General features: G+C 40.9%; 2 protein-coding genes across 2 annotated transcripts in view; one reads left to right on the forward strand and one right to left on the reverse strand.

The window, feature by feature from the left end:
• CLIC5 (chloride intracellular channel 5) overlaps positions 1-8229 on the reverse strand; it is an 83802-nt gene extending 75573 nt beyond the window's left edge. The window contains exon 1 of the mRNA XM_060785363.2: positions 7885-8229. Within this exon, the coding sequence (XP_060641346.2) occupies positions 7885-8223 (339 nt within the window). The 5' untranslated portion in view covers positions 8224-8229. The remainder of the gene's footprint in view (positions 1-7884) is intronic.
• A 4827-nt stretch (positions 8230-13056) lies between these two features.
• LOC132781250 (bis(5'-adenosyl)-triphosphatase ENPP4-like) lies at positions 13057-26284 on the forward strand. Its single transcript, XM_060785350.2, has 4 exons — positions 13057-13289; positions 18291-19136; positions 19939-20109; positions 23747-26284. Exons 2-4 carry the CDS (start codon positions 18329-18331, stop codon positions 24109-24111), a joined length of 1344 nt encoding a protein of 447 aa, XP_060641333.2. The 5' UTR covers positions 13057-13289; positions 18291-18328; the 3' UTR covers positions 24112-26284.
• The last annotated feature ends 34 nt before the right edge of the window (positions 26285-26318 follow it).

Here is a 26318-nt window from a genome sequence, read left to right on the forward strand (position 1 = left end):
ATTCGTTGGCCTAATAGGCATGTTGTGTCCAAATTTGGTGTCAATTCGTCCAGTGGATTTTGAGTTATGCTAATCCCACAAATGAACATTACATTTTTTTATTTATATAGATGAATATATATTCTATCCAATTAGATAAAGGATTGCTTCTAACCTTATTTCCACAGCTGAGTAGCCAGTACTTTTCTAGATACCTTGACTTCAAATTCAGATACCTGTCTCCACTAAATCCTTTCTGTTTATGAAACTTTACTTGAGATTCAAAATATCTTTCTAAAAATATAACTTAAAACATTTTAAAGTATTTTCCCTCTGACGTAGAAATTGTTGAGGTATTTTTTGTTATTGACCTCTAACCTTTCCCTGGGCTACGGTTTACCTGGCATCGTGCTACCTACTGTCTATAAATGAATAATATCCTGCCTGCTGACCTTGTATCACTCACTTGTTTTCCTTAGAGATCTACTCTTATTCATTTTTAATGCCACACCTTGATACTTCTGTGCTAAAGTTTCCACTAAGTTTGCCAGTGTAATTAGTTTGTTATTGTATTTGCAGAGAGTTTCAAGGCAATTTTTAATGAATTATGCAACAGAGTTGTTTCAAAAATATTTATTCTGATCAGTTTGATTTTTTATACTAATCTCCAAACAGTTGGATATTTAACCATACAATTCTACACTCAAGACATGACCAACATAAGAAACCCACTATACCAGTGGTTCTTAACCTACCTAATGTCACGAACCCTTAATACAGTCCCTTATGTTGTGATGACCCCCAACCATAACATTATTTTTGTTGCTTCTTCTTAACTGTAATTTTGATATGGTTCTGAATCGTAATGTAAATACCTGCTATGCAGGATGGATTTTCATTCACTGGACCAAATTTGGCCCAAATACCCGATACGCCCAAATTTGAATACTGGTGGGGTTGGAGGAGATTGATGTTGTCATTTGGGAGTTGTAGTTGCTGGGATTTATAGTTCGCCTACAATCAGAGAGCTTTCTGAACTCCACCAACGATGGAATTGAATCAGACCTGGCTACACAGAAATCCCACGACCAACAGAAAATGCTAGAATGGCTTGGTGGGCATTGACCTTGAGTTTGGGAGTTGTAGTTCTCCTAAATCCAGAGAGCACTGTGGACTCAAACAATGATCAATCTGGACCAAACTTGGCACGAACACTCACTATGTCCAAATGTGGACTCTGGTGGAGTTTGGGGAAAATAGACCTTGACATTGGGAGTTGTAGTTACTGGGATTTATAGTTCACCTACAATCAAAGAGCATTCTGAACCCCACCAATGAAGGAATTGAACCAGACTTCCCACACAGAACCCCCAAGATCAACAGAAAATATTGTATATTCTGATGGTCTTCGGGGACCCCTCTGACACCCCCTCACGACCCCCCCCCCCCCCAGGGTCCCGACCCCCAGGTTTGAGAAACACTGCACTATACGAAATTCATATACAATGTGGGTGAATTAATTTGGCACATGAAACAGCCACACAAATAGTGGGGAATAAGCATCATGCCATAATGGCATTTCAACAAAAGAAAAATAATTTCAATTATTTGCACTAATTACACTAGTGTTTCTCAGCCTTCGTACTTCCATGACCCCTTATTCCAGTTCCTCATATTGTGGTGACCCCCCCAACCATAACATTATTTTCATTGCTACTCCATAACGGTTATGAATTGTAATGTCAATATCTGATATGCAGGATGTATTTTCATTCACTGGACCAAATTTGATAGAAGACCCGATACGCCCAAATTTGAATTCCAGTAGAGTGGGGAGGGGGAGGATTGATTTTGTTATTTGGGAGTTGTAGTTGCTGGGATTTATAGTTAACCTACAATCAAAGAGTATTCTGAACGCTACCAATGATGGAATTGAACCAAACTTGGCACACAGAACTCCCATAAGCAACAGAAAATACCGGAAGGGTTTGGTGGGCATTGACCTTGAGTTTTGGAGTTGTAGTTCACCTACATTCAGAGAGCCTTCTCAGTGGTGGTGAAATTTATTTATTTTTATTTATTTCAAGTATTTATTTTTATTTATTTCAAGTATTTATATCCTGTCCTTCTCACCTCTGAAGAGGGACTCAGGACGGCTTACAACAGGCAACCATTAGATGCCAAACAATACATTAAAATACAATGTTATAATTAAAACAGCAATTAAACAATTATAAACATTCAATTTAAAACAGTCCACCGGTTCAGATCAATCCATTGTGGTCACTTAAAACATTCTCTACCCAGTTGCTACATCTACTTCTCAAATGCTTGATTCCATAACCAGGTTTTAAGTTTTTTATGAAAGGCCAGGATGGAGGGGGCAGACCTATTTCACTGGGGAGGGAGTAATCTATTCAAAATGTAACAAGAGCATGGACCACCATGGCCAAGTCAGACTTCCCAAGATATGGGCACAGCTGGTGCACAAGTTTTAATAGTGCAAAAGCTCCCCTGGCCACTGCCGAAAGCTGGGGTTCCAGGCTCAGCGATGGATCAGAGCGACTGAGCAAATGCTTTATAGCGGGCTGCCGAGTTGTCAGGGATCCCATCTTGAGAGACGGGATTCAACAGCCCTCTGACTACTCGAAATAGTTCCGCCGGATGGTTCCTTGTGGATGCAAAACTAGCCACAAAGAAAGATTTCTGTGCAGCTTTTATTGTCACAGTGTATGCCCTTAGATAGGCAGCAGCCATGTTTGGTTTGATTCGCTAAGCTTTGAATGCCACACGTATTCTAGTCCCCTATTCCTTCGCTTCATCATTGCCAGCGCCTTGTTGAACCAGATCAGCTCCCTAGCGAAATCAGATCAGCTCCCTCCCTCCTGATGTTTAGAAAGAAATTAAAAACTTGGCTGTGGGACCAGACCTTTGCAGGGTAATTCATTGCAATAAATGGATATGAAATAAGTACAATCATGATTGGAATAGCTCCTGGACTATGACTTTGGATTTGTGTGGGCTTAACAATTGGTTTTTAATGCATATATGTTTTTCTTAACTTTTATGGTTTGATATATATGTTTATTGTTTTTTACATGTTTTTTAATACTGCATTGAATTATTGCCAATTTGTAAGCTGCTCTGAGTCCCTTTCAGGGTGAAAAGGGTGAGGTATAAATATAGTAAATAAATAAATGTATTTTGGAATAATCAATTAGAGAAGTGAAACACAGTTGTTGTGTGCTGATTTAAGAAAATGGTTGCATATAGCAGAGGTGCACATTTCAATTACCATTTAAAAACAAAGGCAGAAACAGAAAAAAGGTGGAGCTGATTTCAGAGGCTCTTTTCTATGGGCGAACAAGGATTTAAACCCTTGTCTCCAGAATTACAGCACAATACTCATATTACTATACCACACTGGGTGTCTGAATCACGATTATTCAAATACATAACTTACTTATAAGAAGTGGGCTAGAGTATTACATTACACTTTCAATCTTCACAGTTGAGTAGGAAATGCCTGATTCTTACTGACAACAAGCTCTCTTAAGACACAATTTTGTGACTGAAATTTACATAATTTACATAATAACAATGTTCTTTTTATTTTCATTATGTATTTAAAACATTAAAATGATGAAAAAGAATTTGAGTTCTGACCCACAAATAAAGGCAGTGACTTCATTTTGTGTATAAAGTACTCTCTATGATAACCTTTGTTTACTTCCAGCAAGCACAGACTTGTCACAGACACCCACAAACTATGAGCTTTGTACTTTCTTTATCATGGTCTGCACAATAAACAGGTGTAACCAAGCACAAGATTATATTAGGGTTCAGTCTAAACTACTGAAACCAATAGCAGCAAAGGCATTCAGACTGGCTTGTGTGTTTGTTTATTTATTTACTTACTTACTTAGTTATTCTCCCGAGAAAGACTCAAGGCAGCTAATATGAAATATGAGACAACGCAAATTAAAACAATGTACGTGCATTAAAATATAAATATAAAAACAATTAAGTTCAAGTATCTTACAGTATCATCCTATGCATGGTATTCTGAAATATGTCCCATTCACTTCACTTAAAATTTAATACCAGGGAAGGATATGTAGGAGAAAGACCCATAGAATCCAGAAGGTCATAAGTAAAAGTAAAGGTTTCCCCTTGACATGAAGTCTAATCAAGTCCGATCCTGCAAGGTGGTGCTCATCTCCATTTCTAAGCCGAAGAGCCAGCATTGTCCGTAGATGCCTTCTAGGTAATCTGACCGGCATGACTGCATGGAGCGTTGCTACCTTCCCGCCAAGCAGTACCTATTGAGCTACTTACATTTGCATGTTTTCAAACTGCTAGGTTGACTGAAGCTGGAGCTAACAACAGGAGCTCACCCTGTCCATGGATTCGAACCACTGACCTTCCAGTCAGCAAGTTCTACAGCCACCACAGCCCTTACGGGGTGGGGGGGGGTCATAGAAGGCAAAGGTAAAGGTTTCCCCAGACATTAAATCTAGCGTCCAACTCTGGAGGGTGGCATTCATCTCCATTACTAAGCCTAAGAACTGGTGTTGTCCATAGATGCCTCCAAGGTCATGTGGCCAGCATGACTGCATGGAGCGCCATTACCTTCCCGCCGAGCGATACTTATTGATCTACTCATATTTGCATGTTTTTGAACTGCTAGGTTGGTAGATGCTGGGGTTAACAGCAGGAGCTCACCCTGCTCCCCGGATCTGAACCGCCGACCTTTTAGTCAGCAAGTTCAGCACCTCAGTGGTTTAACCCGCTGAGCCACCGGGGACAGAGGGTCATACATAGAAGTAAATATGCATAGGATTGTGTGGCAAAGTTATATTATGCTCTTATCAGTTCTGACTGTAGCGAGGGTGTGTGGCAAATGTAATTTTCAATACAATCAGTCCTCCACAATCCTCGATTCTGTATTCACAGTTTGAAATTAAAAAAAAAACAACAGAAAACAAATCTTGATTTTGCCATTTTTTTTTTTACACCGTTGCATACAATGTGATTTTGACATCCACAGGGGGTCCTGGAACTAAACCCCAGTGGATGCCAAGTGCCTACTGTATACTAACTCAGAAAGCAATTAAACAAATTGCCAGTCATCACAGATAAAATAATCAATAAGATAAAGAGCCCATAACAGCCATGAACTGTAGATAAAAATGCTAAGGTGCATTAGAGGGTGGAATTGTGCACCTGAGTCCTAGCATTCCACGATTATTATTTCTTTTTTACTATTGTCCTTAGCCCTCTCGTTAGCTATCAAAAGGTAACTTATATGATACAAAATCATAAAATCAAGATGTGACATACATGCCATGACTGCAATTATCTGCAAGGTAAAACTGGATGAGTTTAACAAGAAGCTTTATTAAATTTAGAAGACCTTACATTCAATTCACACAACAGTTCATATTTCACTATTATAATCAAACATGATACAAGGCAATGCACCAATATTGAAAACGGGAGAAGGGATTTGAATTGGGTGAAGCTTTTTCATCCGGTAGCTCTTAATGAAATTCTTTCCCTACACAACTGGTAAAAGCACAGAAAAATCTCTCACGTCTTGTTACTTCCTTTAATTACTATGGAAAGGGAAGTGTCAAGCCTTTACCTGCAATTTATTAGTTTACATAGATAGTATTCTATCTTTAGCACAGCAGGTTAATCACCCACTGTAGCTGCAGTAAATCTTGCCAAGCGAAAGGTTGACAGTTCGAAGCCGGATCAGGGTGAGCTCCTGACCTTCAGCCCAGCTCCCCACCCACCTGGCGGATCTCAAACAGCAATGTGAGTAGATAAATTAAAGTAGAGAGGTATTTTAGGCAAATCAGAAAAGAAGGAAAGTTTACGAACAAAGAAAGCTCTTCAGCAAGGAGATGGAGTGACAGCACCCCCTGTGGCCAGAACCGAGCACAGCCTCCAAAAGATGCTGAAAGATGGGAAAAAAGCCTATCTATACTTCTATCCATTGTCTGTCTTGTCATTGTATAATCAGCATTGAATGTTTGCCATATATGTGTTCTGTGATCCGCCCTGTGTTTTCCCTTTGGGGGGAGAAGGACGGACTATAAATACTGTAAATAAATAAATAGCATCTGTTTTACTAGTAATTTACATTGCATTTTTACTTTGTTGTTGTTCATTCGTTCAGTCATCTCTGACTCTTCGTGACCTCATGGACCAGCCCACGCCAGAGCTCCCTGTCGGCCGTCACCACCCCCAGCTCCTTCATTTTTACTTAGGACACCCAAATTGGACTTGTCAGTGCACTGATAGCACTCTACCCCATTTCCTCTAAATGTGAAGGAACTCAAAGAATCATAGAATCACAGTTGGAGGAAACCACAAGGTCCGTGCAGTCCAATCCCATTTTGCCATGCAGAAACACACAAAGCACTTCAAACAGATGGCCATCCAGCTTCTGCTTAAAATCCTCCAATCTGAGGCAGCAGTATATTCCACTGCCAAATAGTTCTTGCAATTAGAAAGTTCTTCCTAATGTTTAGGTGAGAACTTTTTTTCTTGCCATTTGAACCCATTGTTCCATGTCCTAGTATCCAGAGCAGCAGAAAACAAACTCACCCAAATCTTTGATCATTTTGGTCGCCCTTCTCTAGACACATTCCAGCTTGTCAATATACTTCTTGAATTGTGGTGCCCAGAACTGGACACAGTGCCATTCCAGGTGAGGTCTGAACAGAGTGGGACTAGACTTCCCTCCGTTTTCACACTATACTCCTGTTGATGCAGCCTACAATCGCAATGGGTTTTGTAGCTGCTGAATCACACTTTTGACTCATGTTCAGGTTGTGCTCTGCCAAGACTCCTGGATTTCTTTCCCATGTATAGGTCTTCACAGTCATTTATGGATCCACTGCCAAGACCTTAGGTAAAGGTTGCCCCCTGACATTAAGTCCAGTCGTGTCCGACTCTGGTGTATGGTGCTCATCTCCATTTCTAAGTCAAAGAGCCGGCATTGTCCATAGACATCTCCAAGGTCATGTGGCCGGCATGACTGCATGGAACACCATTACTTTCCCGCTGGGGCGGTACCTATTGATCTACTCACATTTGCATGCTTTCAAACTGCTAGGTTGGCAGAAGCTGGGGCTGACAGCAGAAGCTCATGCCGCTCCCCAGAATCGAACCTGCGACCTTTCGGTCAACAAGTTCAGCAGCTCAGTGCTTTAACCCACTGCGCCACCGGGGCCAAGACCCTACCTCTATCATATTCAGGCATGATCATTGTTTTCAAGTCATCCTATATTCTGTGCATTTCATTTTTATTGCCTAAGTGTAGTACCATAAATTTCTTCCTGTTGTAATTCATTTTGTTAGTTTTAGCCTGCTCTATAATCTGTTAAGGTCATTTTAGATTCTGATTCTGACCTCTGGGGCATTTGTTATCCATTCCAATTTGGTGTCATCTGCAAATTGATAAGCTTGCCTTTTATTCCATTGTCCAAATCATTGATAAAGACGTTGAATAGCACTGGACCCAAGACACAACCCTGTGGCCCCCCACTGGTCACTTCTCTCCTTATTGCATTAATGTGCTATAGGAATATACAGGTTTTGGCCTTCCAGGGAAAGCCACAGGAAAACTATTCCTTGGTTTAAAAAAAAAGGTTAAAATTTTCCTTGACATTATGTCTAGTCATGTTCAACTCTAGGGGGTGGTGCTCATCTCCATTTCTAAGCTGAAGAGCCAGCATTATCTGTAGACACCTCCAAGGTCTTGTGGCCAGCATGACTGCACGGAGAGCTGTAGAACACTGAAAATTCAAGTACAGATATTCTTCTCCCCATCCCATGTGGGAAAGTATGCTATATTTGATCCACCCAATTCTGTATATTATTAGCACTTACCTTAACAAAGACAAAAATCTGATGAGCCACTTCTTGAGCGTTATTGTTTTCTTCCGAATTACTGTTGCAAGGAAATCTGATTGTATTCTTGATATTACCCTGGATATTCTTCAGAAAGAAATCAGTTGGAGACAATGCCAATCGCATTCTTTCTATCTGCTCAACGGACAGACTTGGACTCAGCAGTTCTCGCTTTCCCTGCCTTCGCTGGTCTTCTGGAGTATCTCGTTCAGAAGAATCACTTTCTTCATCCCCATCATACTCATACCGAGAGGACAATGAATTTGTTTGGCTGTTTTCTGGGCTTTCTTGATATCCCATATCTATGCTGCCAAGCATGGTAGTACAAGACTTCTGGTCTTCATTAATATGATCATAAATTTGTCTATCTTCTTCTTCCAGAGCTGGAATTTCATACATCCTTGTATCGATGTTTTCATATATATTATTATATTCCACATTTTCCATAATGGGTACCTGGTTAAATTTGTTGTGCGTCTGGGAATTGGAATCAAGTTGGCACTGGCAACAGATATATACAGCATTTGAGTGTAAGCAATGCCTGTGGCATGATCTCTGAAGATATTGTTACACATGACAGATTTCTAACAATCATTTACCGAGAGCTTTAAATCAACAAACTGCATACTCAGGGAAAACTGGTTCCCTCTTAACCCTTGAGCAGTCCAAAGTACTTCAAATGTTCCTCAAAGATTTTAAATGCCCTATGGCAGTCTTTTTCAAACCTCTCCTTCTTTGCATGGCTGATAGAGTAACCTGGCCATTTCACAATGAAAGCTAAGGAGCCACCAGTGTTGCAATGGGTTAAACTCTTGTGCCAGTAGGATTGCTGACTGAAAGGTTCGTGATTTGAATCCAGAGAGCAGGGTGAGCTCCCATCTGTCATCTCCAGCTCATGTGGGGACATGAGAGAAACCTCCCACAGGATGGTAAAACATCTGGACATACTTTTTTTTTTGTCATGTCAGGAGCGACTTGAGAAACTGCAAGTCGCTTCTGGTGTGAGAGAATTGGCCATTTGCAAGGACGTTGCCCAAGGGACGCCCAGATGATTTGATGTTTTTATCATCCTTGTGGGAGGCTTCTCTCATGTCCTCGCATGTGAAGCTGGAGCTGATAGAGGGAGCCCATCCGCCTCTCCCTGGATTTGAACCTGCGACCTGTCGGTCTTCAGTCCTGCCAGCACAGGGGTTTAACCCACTGCGCCACTGGGGGCTCCATACCTTAATAATAATAATAATAATAATAATAATAATAATAATAATAATAATAACAACAACAATCTTTATTTAATACCCCGCCACCATCTCCCAATGGGGATTCGGGCCGGCTTACATGAGGCCAAGCCCAACAACACATTACAATAAAGTAAAACCAAAACACAATAACAACACAGTAAAATACATACAACATATGAGTACAAAAACGATAAAATCATACACAGTAAAATAACATAACATAACATAACATAACAATGAGAGGGCTGCATGTGCAAGATAAAAACTAAGATACTAAAAATACTAAAATCAGGATGAGATAGGGATGGAGCAGATTGTTTGTGGGGGAGAAACTCATAAAGGAACGGGGTCATAAATACAGACCTTCATACAGGTGGGGAATATACTCTGGGGACAAAAACCGTTGGGGGGAGCAACTGTGTATGATAATATGGCTACTCTCCAAAAGTGCATCGAAAAAGCCAGGTTTTGAGATCCCTCTTGAAAATTTCTAAGGTGGGGGCCTTCCTAATCTCACCGGGCAATGAGTTCCAGAGTTGGGCAACATCCTTGCAGGCGGCCAGTTCTCTCACATCAGAAGTGACTTGCAATTTCTCAAGTCGATTTTTGCATTACTATAAGTTTATTTATTTCATATCAAAAGCATTGCATAAATCAGTATAAAACTGATAAAAATAGAAGGAGAGCAGGCAGCTAAATATCTTTTGACCAAAAACGAGCAAAAGCAATGGCATTGTCTGTAGCAGGGGTCCACAAACTTTTTAAACAGAGGGCCAGGTCACAGTCCCTTAAACTGTTAGCGGGCCGAATTATAATTTAAAAAAATGAATTAATTCCTATGCTCACTGCAAATACCTTATTTGTAGTGCAAAAAACATTTAAAAACAATACAATAATTAAAATTAAGAACAATTTTAACAAATGTAAACTTATTAGTATTTCAATGGAAAGTGTGGGTCTGCTTTTGGCTGATGAGATAGGATTATTGTTGTTATTGTGTGCTTTCAAGTAGATTCATTCTTAGGTTGACCCAGAGCGAGGGCCGGGTAAATGACCTTGGAGGGCCGCATCCGGCCCCCGGGCCTTAGTTTGAGGACCCCTGGTCTGTAGCCTCCAACAATTCTTCCTCTGTACATGAGGCAGGGCATATTGGACAAGCATACAGATGTGGAGTTTATTGATTTATTTCGGGTGGCTTCCAGGGCAGCTTCCAGACGGTACATATTTGATGCCTACAAGTAAACACAATAAAATACATAAGTTACTGTATTAACTTAAAACACTAAGTTAATACAATAAAATCTACTAAAAAAGGAACACCAGTCTGGTGGCCGTTGTCTCGCTGAGTTCTGTAGACTCTATTAAACTTGACCATAATCTGTTTCCATAGCAATTGTCTTCATTGTCGTCATCAAAGTCTGCATAGATTACCTGAAGGCCTGGTCCCACATCCACATTTTTAATTTCCTTCTAAAGGAGAGGAGGGATGAAGATGACCTAATTTCACAGGCGGGGGGCCACCACCGAGAAGGCCCTGTACCTCGTCTCCACCAACCGCATTTGCGACAAGGGTGAGGCCGAGAGCAGGGCCTCTCCAGAAAATCTTAAACTCCTAGGTGGGACGTAGAAGGATATGCAGATGACACCACTTTGATGGCCGAAAGTGAGGAGGAGCTGAGGAGCCTTCTAATCAAAATGAAAGAAGAAAGCCAAAAGCTGGGTTGTAGCTAAACATAAAAAAACCCCCAAGATTATGGCAACAAGAATGATTGACAAGTGGGAAATAGAGGGAGAAAACGTGGAGGCTGTGACAGACTTTGTATTTCTAGGTGCAAAGATGACTGCAGACGCAAACTGCAAACTTCTTGGGAGGAGAGCAATGTCCAATCTCAATAAAAATAGTGAAGAGTAGAGACATCACACTGGCAACAAAGATCCGCATAGTCAAAGCAATGGTATTCCCCATAGTCACCTATGGATGTGAGAGCTGGACCATAAGGAAGGCTGAGTGAAGGAAGATAGATGCTTTTGAACTGGAGGAAAATTCTGAGAGTGCCTTAGACTGCAAGAAGATCCAACCAGTCCATACTTCAGGAAATAAAGCCTGACTTCTCATTGGAGGGATGGATATTAGAGGCCAAGATGAAGTATTTGGCCACATCATGAGAAGACAGGAAAGCTTGTTGTTCATTCGTTCAGTCGTCTCCGACTCTTCGTGACCTCATGGACCAGCACATGCCAGAGCTCCCTGTCGGCCGTCACCACCCCCAGATCCTTCAAGGTCAGTCCAGTCACTTCAAGGATGCCATCCATCCATCTTGCCCTTGGTCGGCCCCTCTTCCTTTTGCCTTCCACTTTCCCCAGCATAATTGTCTTCTCTAGGCTTTGCTGTCTCCTCATGATGTGGCCAAAGTACTTCAACTTTGTCTCTAGTATCCTTCCTTCCAATGAGCAGTCGGGCTTTATTTCCTGGAGGATGGACTGGTTGGATCTTCTCGCAGTCCAAGGCACTCTCAGAACTTTCCTCCAACACCACAGCTCAAAAGCATCGATCTTCTTTCGCTCAGCCTTCCCTAAGGTCCAGCTCTCACATCCGTAGGTTACTACAGGGAATACCATGGCTTTGACTAGGCGGATCTTTGTTGCCAGTGTGATGTCTCTATTCTTTACTATTTTATCGAGACTGGACATTGCTCTCCTCCCAAGAAGTACGCGTCTTCTAATTTCCTGGCCACAGTCTGCGTCTGCAGTAATCTTTGCACCTAGAAATACAAAGTCTGTCACGGCCTCCATGTTTTCTCCCTCTATTTTCCAGTTGTCAATCATTCTTGTTGCCATAATCTTGGTTTTTTTGACGTTTAGCTGCAACCCGGCTTTTGCGCTTTCTTCTTTCACCTTGATTAGAAGGCCCCTCAGCTCCTCCTCGCTTTTGGCCATCAGAGTGGTGTCATCTGCATATCTGAGGTTGTTAATGTTTCTTCCAGCAATTTTCACCCCAGGAAAGCTTATGGATGGAAAAAGGAAGAGGGGCCGACCAAGAGCAAGGTGGATAGATGGGATCCTTGAAGTGACTGGGATGACATTGAAGGAGCTGGAGGTGATGACGGCCCACAGGGAGCACTGGCATGGACTGGTCCATGAGGTCACGAAGAGTTGGAAACGACTGAACGAATGAACAACAACATACAATATATTATATAACATTATATTATAATGTATTACAATAGCACAGGAGACAATGGGTTGTTGTAGGTTTTTTCGGGCTGTATGGCCATGGTCTAGAGGCATTATCTCCTGACGTTTCGCCTGCATCTATGGCAAGCATCCTCAGAGGTAGTGATGTCTGTTGGAACTAGGCAAAAGGGTTTATATATCTGTGGAATGACCAGGGTGAGGCAAAGGACTCTTCTCTGCTGGAGCTAGGTGTGAATGTTTCAACTGAACATCTTGATTAGCACACAATGGCCTGACTGCGCCTGGGGCAAACTTTTGTTGAGTGGTAATACAATATCTGCTTTGAACGGTAATATCCAAGTCCACACAGCCATATATCCCAGTTCAAAGCAGACAATATGGAATCTTATTCAGCTGGATTATATGGGTGAGTTGGAAGGGCCCTGAGAGAGACTGCTTTCCCCAGGATGCATTCACCCACCTGCTGGGCTTCCAGGGCTGAGCGGAAATAATAAATAATTAAATAATTTCGAGCCCTGCCCTCGCCCCGCCCCCTGCAGCCTTTCAAAGGAAGCCACTACTTCTCCTGTCAAGGCGGAGAGGAGGAAGAGGGTCGCCCCTCGAAGCGCCTCTTCTGGGCATGCGCCGAACCCTTTCTGTTCTCCCCCTCACTCTAGGCAGCCCCCTCCTGTGGGAAACGCAGACAAGCCCCGCCCCTTGCTTTCCAGTCGCGTGGGGGCGCGAGAGCGGTTGCTGGCGGCGCGCGGGGGCCGAGTGCGCAGGCGCGCCGTTGGCGGGCCCTGCGGCGGTGTGTGTGTGTGTCTGTCTGTGACGGAGGCAGCGGGTGACCTTGCCGCGTCTCCCGTCGAGGAAGGTGGCCTGGCTGCCCGCCCCGCTTCTCCCTCGCAGAGGGGCCCCGGCCTTCCCTTTGGAAGCGGCGGCCGACCTGCCTTTGGCCCTCCGCGCCCTCAGGTGACTAAGAGCCGTCGCAAACTCTGTTCCTGCGAGAGAAAACCTTGCTAGCATGTCCCTGACGTCACGAGACTCCGCCTCTCACCCCGCCCCTTTCTCTGCCCCTTTCTCCATGCGAGCGTGGTTTTTCCTTTGCTAGGGCAGCATTGCCCGCATTTTCTCTCAGTTGGCTGAATTCAACTGAGAGAAAATGCGGGCAATGCTGCCCTAGCAAAGGAAAAACCACGCTCGCAAAGAGAAAGGGGCGGAGAAAGGGGCGGGGAGAGAGGCGCAGGCTCATGACGTCAGGGACTTGCTAGCAAGGATTTCTCCAGCAGAAACCTAGTTTGCGACGGGCCTAACGGAGCGCTGCTTCTGCCCGAGGGCGGGGGGAGGGGAGGGGGGAGAGAATGAGGGAGGGGGGAGGTCGCGCGCAGGCAGATCGCGCGCAGGGCTCAGACAGGGCGGAGAACACAATGTAGTCGTTCAATAATACATGAGCCTGACAACGGTGCAGAGGCGCTCCTAGCACCTTCAGGGGTCAAGAACCTGAAGGGCTATGCTAAGGCCCCTTCTACACATCTAAATAAAATCCCACATTATCTGCATTGAAATGGGGGTATTCAGGCATGTAGCCGGGGGGGGGGGGGGGGGGGCTTGGGGAGCTTCAGCCCCCCCCCCCCGAAATTCTCATGGTGGTCTGCGAGAAGGCCTTACTGGTACATTATTTAAACTGTTATGTTATTCATATCATGATCTGATCACCATGCTCAATATATCCCATACGCATGGGGGTATTGGGGTAATGATGCAAAAAGTTTGTTAGGGTCTTTCACTCAGATTCAACCCCCCCCCCCCCCCGAATCAAACTCAGCTCCCCCCCTCCCAAAAAAAACAACAAAATCCGGGCTACGGGCCTGGGGGTATTTATTTATTTATTTATTTATCGTGTCAGGGGCAGACCAAACAGTTGCATTGCATTGTTAACAAACAGACAGACAAACAAAACACAAAGTTTGCAAGTTTGGTAGTTGATTAAATTTCTTTCGACCAGTATCTGGCCACTTGGAGTGCCTCTGGTGTTGCTGCAAGAAGGTCCTCCATTGTGCATGTGGCAGGGCTCAGATTGCATTGCAGCAGGTGGTCAGTGGTTTGTTCTTCTCCATACTCGCATGTCGTGGATTCCACTTTGTAGCCCCATTTCTGAAGGTTGGCTCTGCAGCTCGTGGTGCCAGAGCGCAGTCTGTTTAACACCTTCCAAGTCGCTCAGTTTTCTGTGTGCCCAGGGGGAGTCTCTCATTTGGTATCAGCCATTGATTGAGGTTCTGGGTTTGAGCCTGCCACTTTTGGACTCTCATAGAATCAAAGAGTTCGAAGAGACCTCATGGGCCATCCAGTCCAACCCCCTGCCAAGAAGAAGGAATATTGCATTCAAATCACCCCTGACAGATGGCCATCCAGCCTCTGTTTAAAAGCTTCCAAAGAAGGAGCCTCCACCACACTCTGGGGCAGAGAGTTCCATTGCTGAACAGTCAGGAAGTTTTTCCTCATGTTCAGATGGAATCTCCTTTCTTGTAGTTTGAAGCCATTGTTTCGCGTCCTAGTCTCCAGAGAAGCAGAAAACAAGCTTGCTCCCTCCTCCCTGTGGCTTCCTCTCACATATTTATACATGGCTATCATATCTCCTCTCAGCCTTCCCTTCTTCAGGCTAAACATGCCCAGCTCCTTAAGCAGCTCCTCATAGGGCTTGTTCTCCAGACCCTTGATCATTTTAATCGCCCTCCTCTGGACACATTCCAGCTTGTCAATATCTCTCTTGAATTGTGGTGCCCAGAATTGGACACAATATTCCAGGTGTGGTCTAACCAAAGCAGAATAGAGGGGTAGCATTACTTCTCGCTTGCTGAGGTGTTCCAGCTAGTGTCTCTGTAGATCTCGGAACTGGATCAGATAACCCAGTTCAAAGCAGATATTATAGGTTATTCTACCTTGATATTCTGGGTTATATGGCTGTGTGGAAGGGCCCTAAGACCTCACTACCTCTGAGGATGCTTGCCATAGATGCAGGCGAAACATCAGGAGAGAATGCCTCTAGACCATGGCCATATAGCCCGAAAAAACCTATAACAACCCGGCCCTAAGACTGCTGTTGCTACATTTATCGTGGTGTTCTTGATAGCTTGCAGCCCACTCTGGTTCTTGATTTAAGACATTGGCATGCCGACTGATATCCAAACAGAGGATGGGCTGGCGATATCAATGCCTTGGACCTTTCTTTACTGCCTGCTACTTCCTGAAGGATATCAGGTAGTGCAATACTAGCTAAACAATATAATTTCTCCAGTGGGATGTTAATGCATAGGAATTCTACATCCATAATGGCTAGAATGGTGTTCTGTAAAAGGTTGTGAATGGATTGCATATTCATCTGACAGTTTAGTTTGCCTCTGAGTACATCCATAAAGAATATAATTGTGGTTACTGTGGCTTAGCACTGAGTAGACATGTACAGGCTGTCTCTAAGTTGCAAACATCTGACTTACAAACGAATCATAGTTAAGAACAGGACTGAGACAATGGGAAGTGAGAGAAATCTAGCCCTTGGAAGAGAAATGCACTCCTAGAAAAGTTATCATGGGGAAAAGGTGTCTCCACTGAAGCTTTATCACCAATCCTTGTGATACCAACCCAGCACTTCAACCAATAGCTGATACCAAATGAGAGACTCCCTCCTGGGCACACAGAAGACTGGGCGACTTGGAAGGCATTGAACAGACTGCGCTCTGGCACCACGAGATGCAGAGCCAACCTTCAGAAATGGGGCTACAAAGTAGAATCCTCGACATGCGAGTGTGGAGAAGAGCAAACCACTGACCACCTGCTGCAATGCAACCTGAGCCCCGCCACATACACAATGGAGGTCCTTCTTGCAGCAACACCGGAAGCACTCCAAGTGGCCAGATACTGGTCAAAGGACATTTAACCAGCTACCAAACTCACAAGTTGTGTATTTTTCTGTTTGTTTGCTTTGTTCTGTTAGAAATGTAATATAATGGACTGGCTGCTCTGACACGACAAATAAAAAACAATCCTTGTTTTCACAACAAGGATTGCCAAAATCCCATTATCACACAGAAAGTGAGGTGAAATCTTCTGATTGGGGGCACAGACAGCAAAACAAACACCACATATGTGTGTGTGTGTATGTATGTATACACACATACACACACGTATGTACATAGATGGCTGGAGCTACACTTAAAAATGTGCCTGTTTTAACATACAAATTCATCTTAAGAACAAACCTGCAGAACCTACCTTGTTCATAACTTGGGGACAGCCTGTATATATAAAAGCACCCGCGATTTTAAGACGCATCCCATTTTTAGAGATGTTTATCTGGGGAAAGCATGCCATCATACAAAGAAACAGAGTATCACTTATTCTAGAAAGTTTTTTTTCCAAATATTATGTTTCTCTCAAGCAGAGAAAAAAAATGAAATGGTGACTAAGACTTTAAAGAAGTATGTTTCATAGAATTTTTTGTAGTGTTTACTGAAAATCTCTTATTTCTGGGGAATTGAGAGCTAAAGGCATTGTTTGACTTGCTCCTTGAAAAGCAGGAAGTAAAGACGCTTCTAAATTGGCTGTTAGGTTATGCAAGTGAAGCAGGAAGTATTTATAAGAACAAAAGTGTTCATGTAGAAAAAATAATGTATCAGTGACCGCCCTGCTCTACAAGAGGTTTTTATTTTCAGTTGATGTTTCTAAAGAATTAAAAAAATATTGACATTTATTTCCAAAGAATTAAAAATAATTCTCATACTGACCCATAAGGATTATCAGTACCACAACAACTAAGTCAAAATACAGTTTTACTTGTTAAGTGTTAATTTCTCCTTATTGCTTTTCAGTAACAAAAAAAAGTATTGTTTAGGAGAAGTGGTGTATGAATGATATTGGTGGAGAAACCTATAACAGAATTCAGATAGGAACAAATGAAGAAACCATCAGTTAGCACCTAATAACAGCCATTTCTTTTCAGTTTGCAGTCTTGTCATACCTTCTCCATTACACTCACTGGTGATCTCTGCTTCTATGTGCCATCAAGTTATTTCTGACTTTTGATGACCCCAAGGCAAACCCATCGCAGAGTTTCTTGTTGCGACAGCATTTGTTGTTGCCTTCCCCTGAGGCATGCTTTGTAAAAAGGAATTTCTTTATCAGAGCTTTGTTAATAGATATCCCTGTACTGTTTTTTATACATATACTTATGGAGAACTGTACTTCATATGTCTTATATCAACAGTTTAACTCACTTTTACTGATATACAATGGCAGTACCTTCAGCTTCATTTACTGCATATCAGTCCCATTTTATGTTGAGAATGACTGCCTGACTAGCAATTGCAGATATTTAAGTATGAAATACAGGATGTTTCAACAAGATGGACCTGATTTACGAAATCGTTGTCTCTTCTGTAACCAAAAACCACCCATGAATGAAACCCTTATTTCTTGAAAGGGTGGGGCACAGAGTTTCAAAGGATTTCTGCTATATTGATCTGGCAGCTCAAACCCCTAGCCTCAGAGATCTGCAAGATGGCAATGTCACCTATTGTCAGTGGAGTTTATTAGCCAAACTAAAATAGATCTGTAGACAGCTGAAGCTTTTTCAACAATATCAGCAGAGTAGTTAGTAAAACTTGACAACTCAATAAACTATTTATAACTTTTTGTGTAATGTTAACATGTTGCCATTGTGAAATAAATGTTTTGAAATTGGATCCATCATCTTGATGCACCTTTTATAATAGTAATGGAGATTAAATTGGGTGTTGAAATATTATGTATTTTATATTAATGAGGAAAAATTATTTATAGTACCTGATTGTCTGAATAATCTATTAACATCTTTACAAATCTAGTTTATAATTTATATTTTGTTAGAATAATGCTGCAGTTGCCACAAATCTCTTTGGGATTTATATTTAGTGATACCATCTCATTTCCCCCCTCTAGATATCCTTACAGACTCCAAAACCTGTCCTGATTCCAGAATGTATTTCTTATTAGTGTCCCTCTTTATTGGAATACTTCCTTCTACTTATTCATCAGTACCAAGATTGCTCCTGGTATCTTTTGATGGTTTCAGGGCTGATTATTTGAAGGAATATAAACTTCCACATCTTCAGGACTTTATTAAGGATGGCGTATTAGTGGAATATGTTACCAATGCTTTCATCACAAAAACATTCCCAAATCATTATAGTATAGTCACAGGACTATATGAAGAAAGCCATGGAATTGTAGCAAATGAAATGTATGATGCAGCTACCAAAAAAAAGTTTTCACCATTTAATGACAAGGATCCTTTTTGGTGGAATGAAGCTGTTCCTATTTGGGTGACCAACCAATACCAGGGGAACAAAACTAGTGCTTCTGCAATGTGGCCTGGCACAGATGTAAAAATTCACAACAGTACTCCTCATTTTTTTATGAAATACAATTCTTCAGTAAGTTTTAATGAAAGAGCAGAAAATATAATTACATGGTTGAACAATTCTAAACCACTAGTCACTTTTGCTACGCTTTACTGGGAAGAGCCAGATGCAAGTGGACACAAGTATGGGCCAGAAGATACCAAAAACATGACTAAAGTATTACAAGAAGTTGATGATCTTGTTGGCCTGCTGGTTAAGAAGCTGAAGTCTTCAAAGTTGTGGGAGGAAATTAATGTTATAATTACAAGTGATCATGGCATGGCACAGTGTTCCCAAGACAGATTGATCAACTTGGATCGCTGCATTGAACCTGATAGTTATATGCTGATCGACAAAAGTCCGGTTGCTGCAATACTGCCAAAAGGTAAGTATATTTTAGTTACTTAATAGCTGGTATACATGATTTTTAAAAAAGCTGTTCTATTTGTAACATTTTTGGTGTTTAAGAGACGCCTTAAAATGTCTTTAAAACATAGAGATCTCCATCATGGTTAGGAGCACAGGTCTATGGCATGAAAAGGGGTAAATAAAACATTGCTTTTAAAAAAAAACCTGAGCACCCTTCTCTAGGAATTTCTGAGGGCCCTTCTACACTGTCCCTTTATCCCAGGATCTGATCCCAAATTATCTGTTTATCCCAGGTTATCTGGCAGTGGGGACACATATATTCCAGTTTAAAGCAGATAACCTGGAATCAGATCCTGGGAAGGGTTCTCAGTTTTCCGGCATGACTATGGTCAACTTGCGTGTAGAGCCGACCATAGAATCACATTAGAGGTCCTAGAGATTCTTTGAGATGTGTTGTTTTAAAACATCTCTAGGTCCCACAGCATTACTGGAAGAAGTTGGCCATAGTGTCACCTAGAGATTCCTAGAAGACCTAGAGATTCCTAGAGAGCACATTTTTTATCTCTTAGAAATTAAATCCACAAAAGTCAAAACTGGAAATATATTGTGTAAGTTTTAGGGGAAAGTGGCCAAATATCCAAGTCAATTCATGTCACATCTTTGTATGTTGAATATTGTGATGTGTTCAGAGACCCAACTGTATTGTAGTGGGATTAAAATGTGGTCAACCCTGACCTTTTTTGTTGAGGATGCTATTTCTTGTGTTCAAATAACACATTTTTGAACTATATATCATGTTTTGTTAACCTTTTCTTCAGATGAAACGCACGTCTATAACTCGATGAAAAACTGCAGCCCTCATATGAAAGTTTACCGTAAAGAAGAAATTCCAGACCGATACCATTATCATCATAATCAGCGTATTCAACCCATAATTTTGGTGGCAGATGAAGGGTGGACGATTGTACAAAATGAGACTCTCCCAAGATGTAAGTGTTTTCCTTTTGTGTTCTTACAATTAGTCCAATGAGATAAAATCACTCCCTTTCATGTGTAGGGAACAAAGTTGTGCTGGACAGGCAAATGATGCCAGTTGTAGCATTGAAGGCTTCTGGAAACGTTTCTTTTAAGCCATATTGATTCTTGAAGAATAACAAAATCCATAGTATAGTAATATCTATTAGAAGTAACCAAATTGCTCCAGAAGGATGCAGATTTTTACCTGTGCTCTTTTATCAGATCAGATGGCACTAAAATGTCTGTTTTTGTGGCATGGATTCTTCGGATAAGTTCAGTCTCACCACGGATTAATTAGAGGCAACAAAACTAATTAATCCGTGGTTGCTTTTTGGTTATATCTGCATTTTGCACTAGACAGAGTAAAAACCCTCTAATTTATTTGTTTACAGGATATTAATTTATCTCTAGGACTAAAAAGTAGTTTACAAAAATTAAAACAGATACAGCTAAACATTACATATGGTTGCTCTCCATTGTTTCACTGGGAATAAAATACACTTTCAAACACCTGTAAGGATTAAATTCATGGGGCTCGATATTGTACATTTTAGGAAATGCTGTTTGACCTTCCATGGCTTGAGTAAAATAGTAACTACTGCAGCCATGCAAGTTAGAAGCTTAGAAGAAGTGAAGATAATGTAGGACCATTTGGTTTGGAAGATGATTAAGTTACAAGCAATACCAAGACTTATCTGGAACCAGTTATACAAATGGGATTGAGCTAAGAGAAATCGATTACATTTCTTTCTTAAGATGGTGCTGACAATTTGAGTATACCTAAGAAAACCAGAAGCTTTCCATTGGAGGACTGGAAGGGGATGTAAGCCCTCTGTGCCCTCACTTCCTGCTATGTGTTCCATGACTTCTCAAACAACTTCAGAAAACAACAAAGGCAATAGGAAAGCTGGGTGAACTTTGTCTTTTTGATCCAAGTCTATCCAAAGATTCTTTTATGAAAACCTTAAGTGAAAAACTTACTATGGAAAAAGCTGTGAGGGGAAGAGGGATTATTCATTGTTAGCCCAAGTTCTAACGTCTTTTCTCTTTGCATTAGTTGTACATCATTATAATAAAATATATACTTCAATATCTGCTGAGATGCTTTGGGATGTTAAATATGCAGTTTAACTACAAAGTGGTGATTGTCACTTTGCATCCCAAACTGGAGAAAAGACAGGATATGAATGAATATTGTTATTATTATTCCTACAGATACTGTTGTTATTGTTCACTTCAGTGCAGGCATGTAGCCGGGGGGGGGGGGGGGGGGGGCTCGAGGGGCTTCACCCCCCCCCCCCCCCCGAAATTCTCATGGTGGTTCGCGAAAAGGCCTTACTGGTGCATTATTTAAACTGTTATGTTTATTCATATCATGATCTGATCACCATACTCAATATATCCCATATGCATGGGGGTATTGGGGTAATGATACAAAAGGTTTGCTAGGCTAGACCCTCTTTCACTCAGACTCACCCCCCCCCCCCCGAAACGAAATCCTGGCTACGGGCCTGCTTCAGTGGCCCACTAAGGTAAAGCAGGGGGGAAATGGAGAACAGCATCAGGATTTCTTGTTTAATGAGACAAACATTTTAATATGTCAACAGAGTTCATTGTTTTGGTTTTGTTAGGCTACACATATTCTATGATGAAAGCATTTATCAGGCAGGGCAACTGAAAGATTGAGGCCCCTCCCAGTGCAATGTAAAATCCAGGTTATCTGCTTTGAACTAGATTATATGGCAGTGTAGACACACAATCTACTTTAAAGCAGAAAATATGGATTTCCTGCTTTGATAATCTGGTAGTGTAGAAGAGGCCGAGAAGCTAGAAGCTTTGAGAGAGTATTAGAGCAACATCTAAGCTAGAAGGACAGGTAATCGGCATTCTGCCTGTATCTCCATGCTCAACAGGAAAGAGTGCCTTCTCATTTGTATTTTTGACCAAAAGTAGCTGAAAAGGGGGGGAGGGGGAGGGGTTTAGGGGCTCAGGGAAGAGCAACTTTATTCTGTCGCTCCCTCCAAATTCCATTCAAAAATGTCAATTTTACTCTCCGTTTCTTAATTTCTTCTGCACCAAAATTTTGTCTTGAAAGTTTTTATTGTCACAGCGATAATGTAAATTAAAATAGTGTCTCTGTGCTTGGCTGTATTGATAAAGGGTTGCATTATTCATGCAAACTCTGTTGTACTTCGTTTGGCCCTTTCAGTAATATGATACTAACCCATTGTTCTCACCAATGAATGATACCGTATTCTACTGTTGACAACAGATTATACGTCCATCTTTTTGCCCTCTGCAGTATTGTGTGAGAAAATAGCAAGTTAAGTGAAAAATTTCCTATGCATTTTTTCACACTAAAGGATTTAGATTTCTTGATTTATGTTTATATTATTTCGTCCAATTTCTTTGGCTCAAAGTTTCTGCGGTTCTCCTTTCTAGAAGTCCAAGGGCCTGCACTGCTGTTTTTATGAGAAATCATGTGCATCAGGTTTCCTGGCTCACTTCACTAGAAGTGCTGCAGTTTGTGCTGCATCTAGCAGATCTATGCCCTTGTTTGAGATTTGCTGGTAGAGCTGCAACCTCAACTTCAGTGTCTCCTTCTGTTCAGCAGTACAAGATTAAAGTATGTGCTTTGGCTGAAGCTTCTTTCACTTGAGATATGTGTACAAAAGATAGTTTCTTCTTAGTGAAAATTAGTCCACCTGTCTCGGTTGCATGAAAAAGGATAGTTGGACAACCATGAGGTATGTGTCTGCAATGACTGGAACAACTCAATCTTGGGATATTAAAAGGTGATCAACATGGAGAAGTAAAGTGCTAAATATGCTCAGGAGGGAAAAATTACTTTCCATTAAAGATTAACTGTTTTTCTCACTCAGGGGAAACTAGGTATCCAGGTAACTTAAGTCACTGACATAAGATAGAAGATTCAGTGGTAGCTATCATTCTTTTTGCTTGTTTCTAGTTCTAGAACTTCTTTAAAATATATTTTGCACAGATTATGTTTTTCTATCATTCTCAACTGGAAAGGCATCCTGTTTGATTTAAATACTAAGGTCCTGTCTTCTGAAACAGTAGGATGAGCTAACCCCTTACTAGCCTACTACCCCCTTCCCCACCACACATACACACACACACCCATTACTCTCCTCCAGGAAGACATACAGGACTGATCCAGTTTTTATAGAAATGCTACTGACATTATCTTACTGTGGTTAACATTCCTCACTGCAGCCGAGTCAAAAAGTACAATGATTTTCTTTATTTAAAGCATGTGGTACCATTCATCCTTTACAGAAGTAATGATAAATTTGCAGCATATAATTTCAGCCTGTGGAGTAAGAACGTTTTGCCTTTTCTCTCCTTAAATAACAAACAGATTTTATTATTAAAGAGATATGGTGAAAAAATTAAGGCTATACATTTCATTTGCAATTTAAGAGCTTAATAGTTACTCATATTTGCTGTGCGGTGAGAAGCAAGCTTATGGAGAAGCTTAAGAAACTGTAGCTTTCTATTTTACTGTACAGCCTATGATGGAGAAATTTATTTATGAAACATTTCTAGCACATTTGCAATGCTTGGGTTCTTTTTATTTCCTTCCAGTGGGAGACCATGGCTATGACGATACCCTCTCGAGTATGCATCCATTTCTGGCAGCGCATGGACCCGCTTTTCGCAAAGGTTACAAACAAAAGACAATGTGTACAGTTGATATTTATCCAATGATGTGTCACATCTTAGGTCTGACACCTCAGCCCAATAATGGCACCTTGAGCCATGCCAAGTGCCTGTTAGCAGATCAGTGGTGCATAGATGTCCCTGAAGCCATTGGCATAGTTATTGGTGTCTTTATGGTGCTAACTACTCTGACGTGCCTGATAATCATCATGAAAAACAGAACACCTTCTCTGCGTCCGTTCTCACGACTTCAGCTTCAAGATGATGACGACGATCCATTAATTGGATAACTTATATTGACTTTAGTCTCGAACACTGGGATGATCATTTCATCTACACTGGATAACTTATGATAGATGCACTTTAATAATCGACCCAAATACTGCATTAGAACATTGTCATTATGAAATAAAGATGTTAAATAGAACATGCTCTCCCAATATTAAAAAGCTAAACCTTCAGTTAATAAAGTGGCAAGATTAAGATTTCTGAATATTAGTAAATGCTGCTGATTGTCCACAAGTAACTATTTATGTATATACAAAAATTCTGAAAATTAAAAGTCAACACAGGTTCACCTTATGTTAAAGATTGTTGTTTCTTTGCAAGGAGACATAAGAAATAGCTGGCCCAAGGGGTGATCTATCTAAATTAGGCTATTAGAAGCAAAATTGCATAGCTCTTAGAAGTGGCATAATTGATTTCTCCAACTATAGTTTAAATCATCTTATTGGAAAATGTTATGAATGTGGAGGAATTGTAACCTCTAACAGTACTAAGAGCTTTCCCTTAAAGCTGTATATTTAATGAGCTGCTATCTGTGTGCTTTCTTCCATAATTCCTAGCTTCAAACAACTTAAATGTTTCCTACTCGTTGTAATTTCTTTAAGAGATCTGTGTCCTGCAGAAGGATGCAGTGTTTAATGAATGTGCTTGTTAAAACGTGTAGAGTAGAATGGGAATCACAGTTTTCCAGATGTTAGACTATCAAATCCAACATAGCCAGCAGTGAGAAATGTTGGAAGCTGCAGTTTAACAACATCGAGAAAATCATGATTCACAGCAATGATGCATTTTAATACTGTTACCCCATAGTCCTGTAAACATCCTTGGATTAGGTTCGATTTTGCATATGTTTCAGTAAGTACGTATTGTGAGGGCATTTAAATGTTACTCCTGCTTTATTGATAATAAGCACAGGCAACTTTTTCAGTAGGAGTTATACTGAATAGACATTTAAATCAACTATGACATTTCTGTGTTTTTGTTAAAGATTGTATTATATGTCCATACACTAGCTTTTTGTGACATTTCAGAACTGTGTGAGAAAAAACCTGTAATGTATACTAAGTTCTTTCTGCCATGTCTATTAATTAGATTTCCTTTACACTAGGCCATGCATTACTCATAAAACAAGGCATATTTTTAAAGCAGTGTCTATTCAAGTTTTTATTCTTGGCCATGCTCTGTGGACTTTAAAAAAAACTGCTGTAAAAACTTGAAAATGACAGTAGTGGTAAATAGATGTTGGCAAGATCCAAAATGGAGCAAGTAAAGGTTGTCTGCTTAGATTTAGGGCTGCTAGTTAGGCGCAGACTGCCCAAAGTCATGCTTCCCAAGAAAAAAGTGGCACAAGGAAGTGTCTGCCCCTTACATCTGTGTAGTCAGAAACATTGTCCATTTGTGCATATGGCACAGGTTCCTTCCAGATAGATTAAAGCAGCATATCTTAATGTGATGGTATGGCACAGCGGAAGCTTTGACTTTCAACTCTGTATATTCTATTTACAAACCAAAGTAGAAGCGCTTACATTTTGGAGAATCAAGAAAAATGGTTTAATTTCTTGTACATACATGAAAGCCTTAAAACTGCTTTCAGAACTGGCAGATGACTATTTTAGTAGATTAGACAATAAGCATGAACTTGACTGTCATTATAAACTTCTAAATTGTTTCATTTTTTATTTTTGTTATGTGAATAGATGATACAGATATCTGTTCTACAAAGGTTGGTGATACTTCAGTAGTTTAAGATTTTCACTCCTGTAATAAATTTATTGATATAGCAGGGTCCACTAAACAAAATTCAAATGTGCATAACCTTTTACATTAATAGTTGCACTCATTACTGGGTTTTATGTAGCAAACAATTTTCAGAATAAAATAACTTGAGATAATATCAGTTACACTCCTTACATTATTCTTCATTGTTGTGCACAGCGAAAGGACCCTGGCTATTCATTGAGGGCTACCTGGATTGTACATCTAACCCATAAGGAAAGATTAGAAATAATGATAGGTTAGAAACTCAGGGAAAAGAGATCCCAATGATAAGTTGTGTGTGGAATTATTTATTCAAAGGAGCAGTGCCTTTTACAGGATATTTATATTTGTATGAGTTGGGTTTTTATGGAAATGGTTTTCTCGATTTTCAACTTTATGAAATAAAAGACGCAATTTGTATGTTGGTATCATGTCTTCTACTTTGATATTTTTA

The sequence above is a fragment of the Anolis sagrei genome, chromosome 1 (assembly GCF_037176765.1).
Source record: "Anolis sagrei isolate rAnoSag1 chromosome 1, rAnoSag1.mat, whole genome shotgun sequence".
In the NCBI taxonomy this organism is placed as follows: Eukaryota; Metazoa; Chordata; class Lepidosauria; order Squamata; family Dactyloidae; genus Anolis; species Anolis sagrei.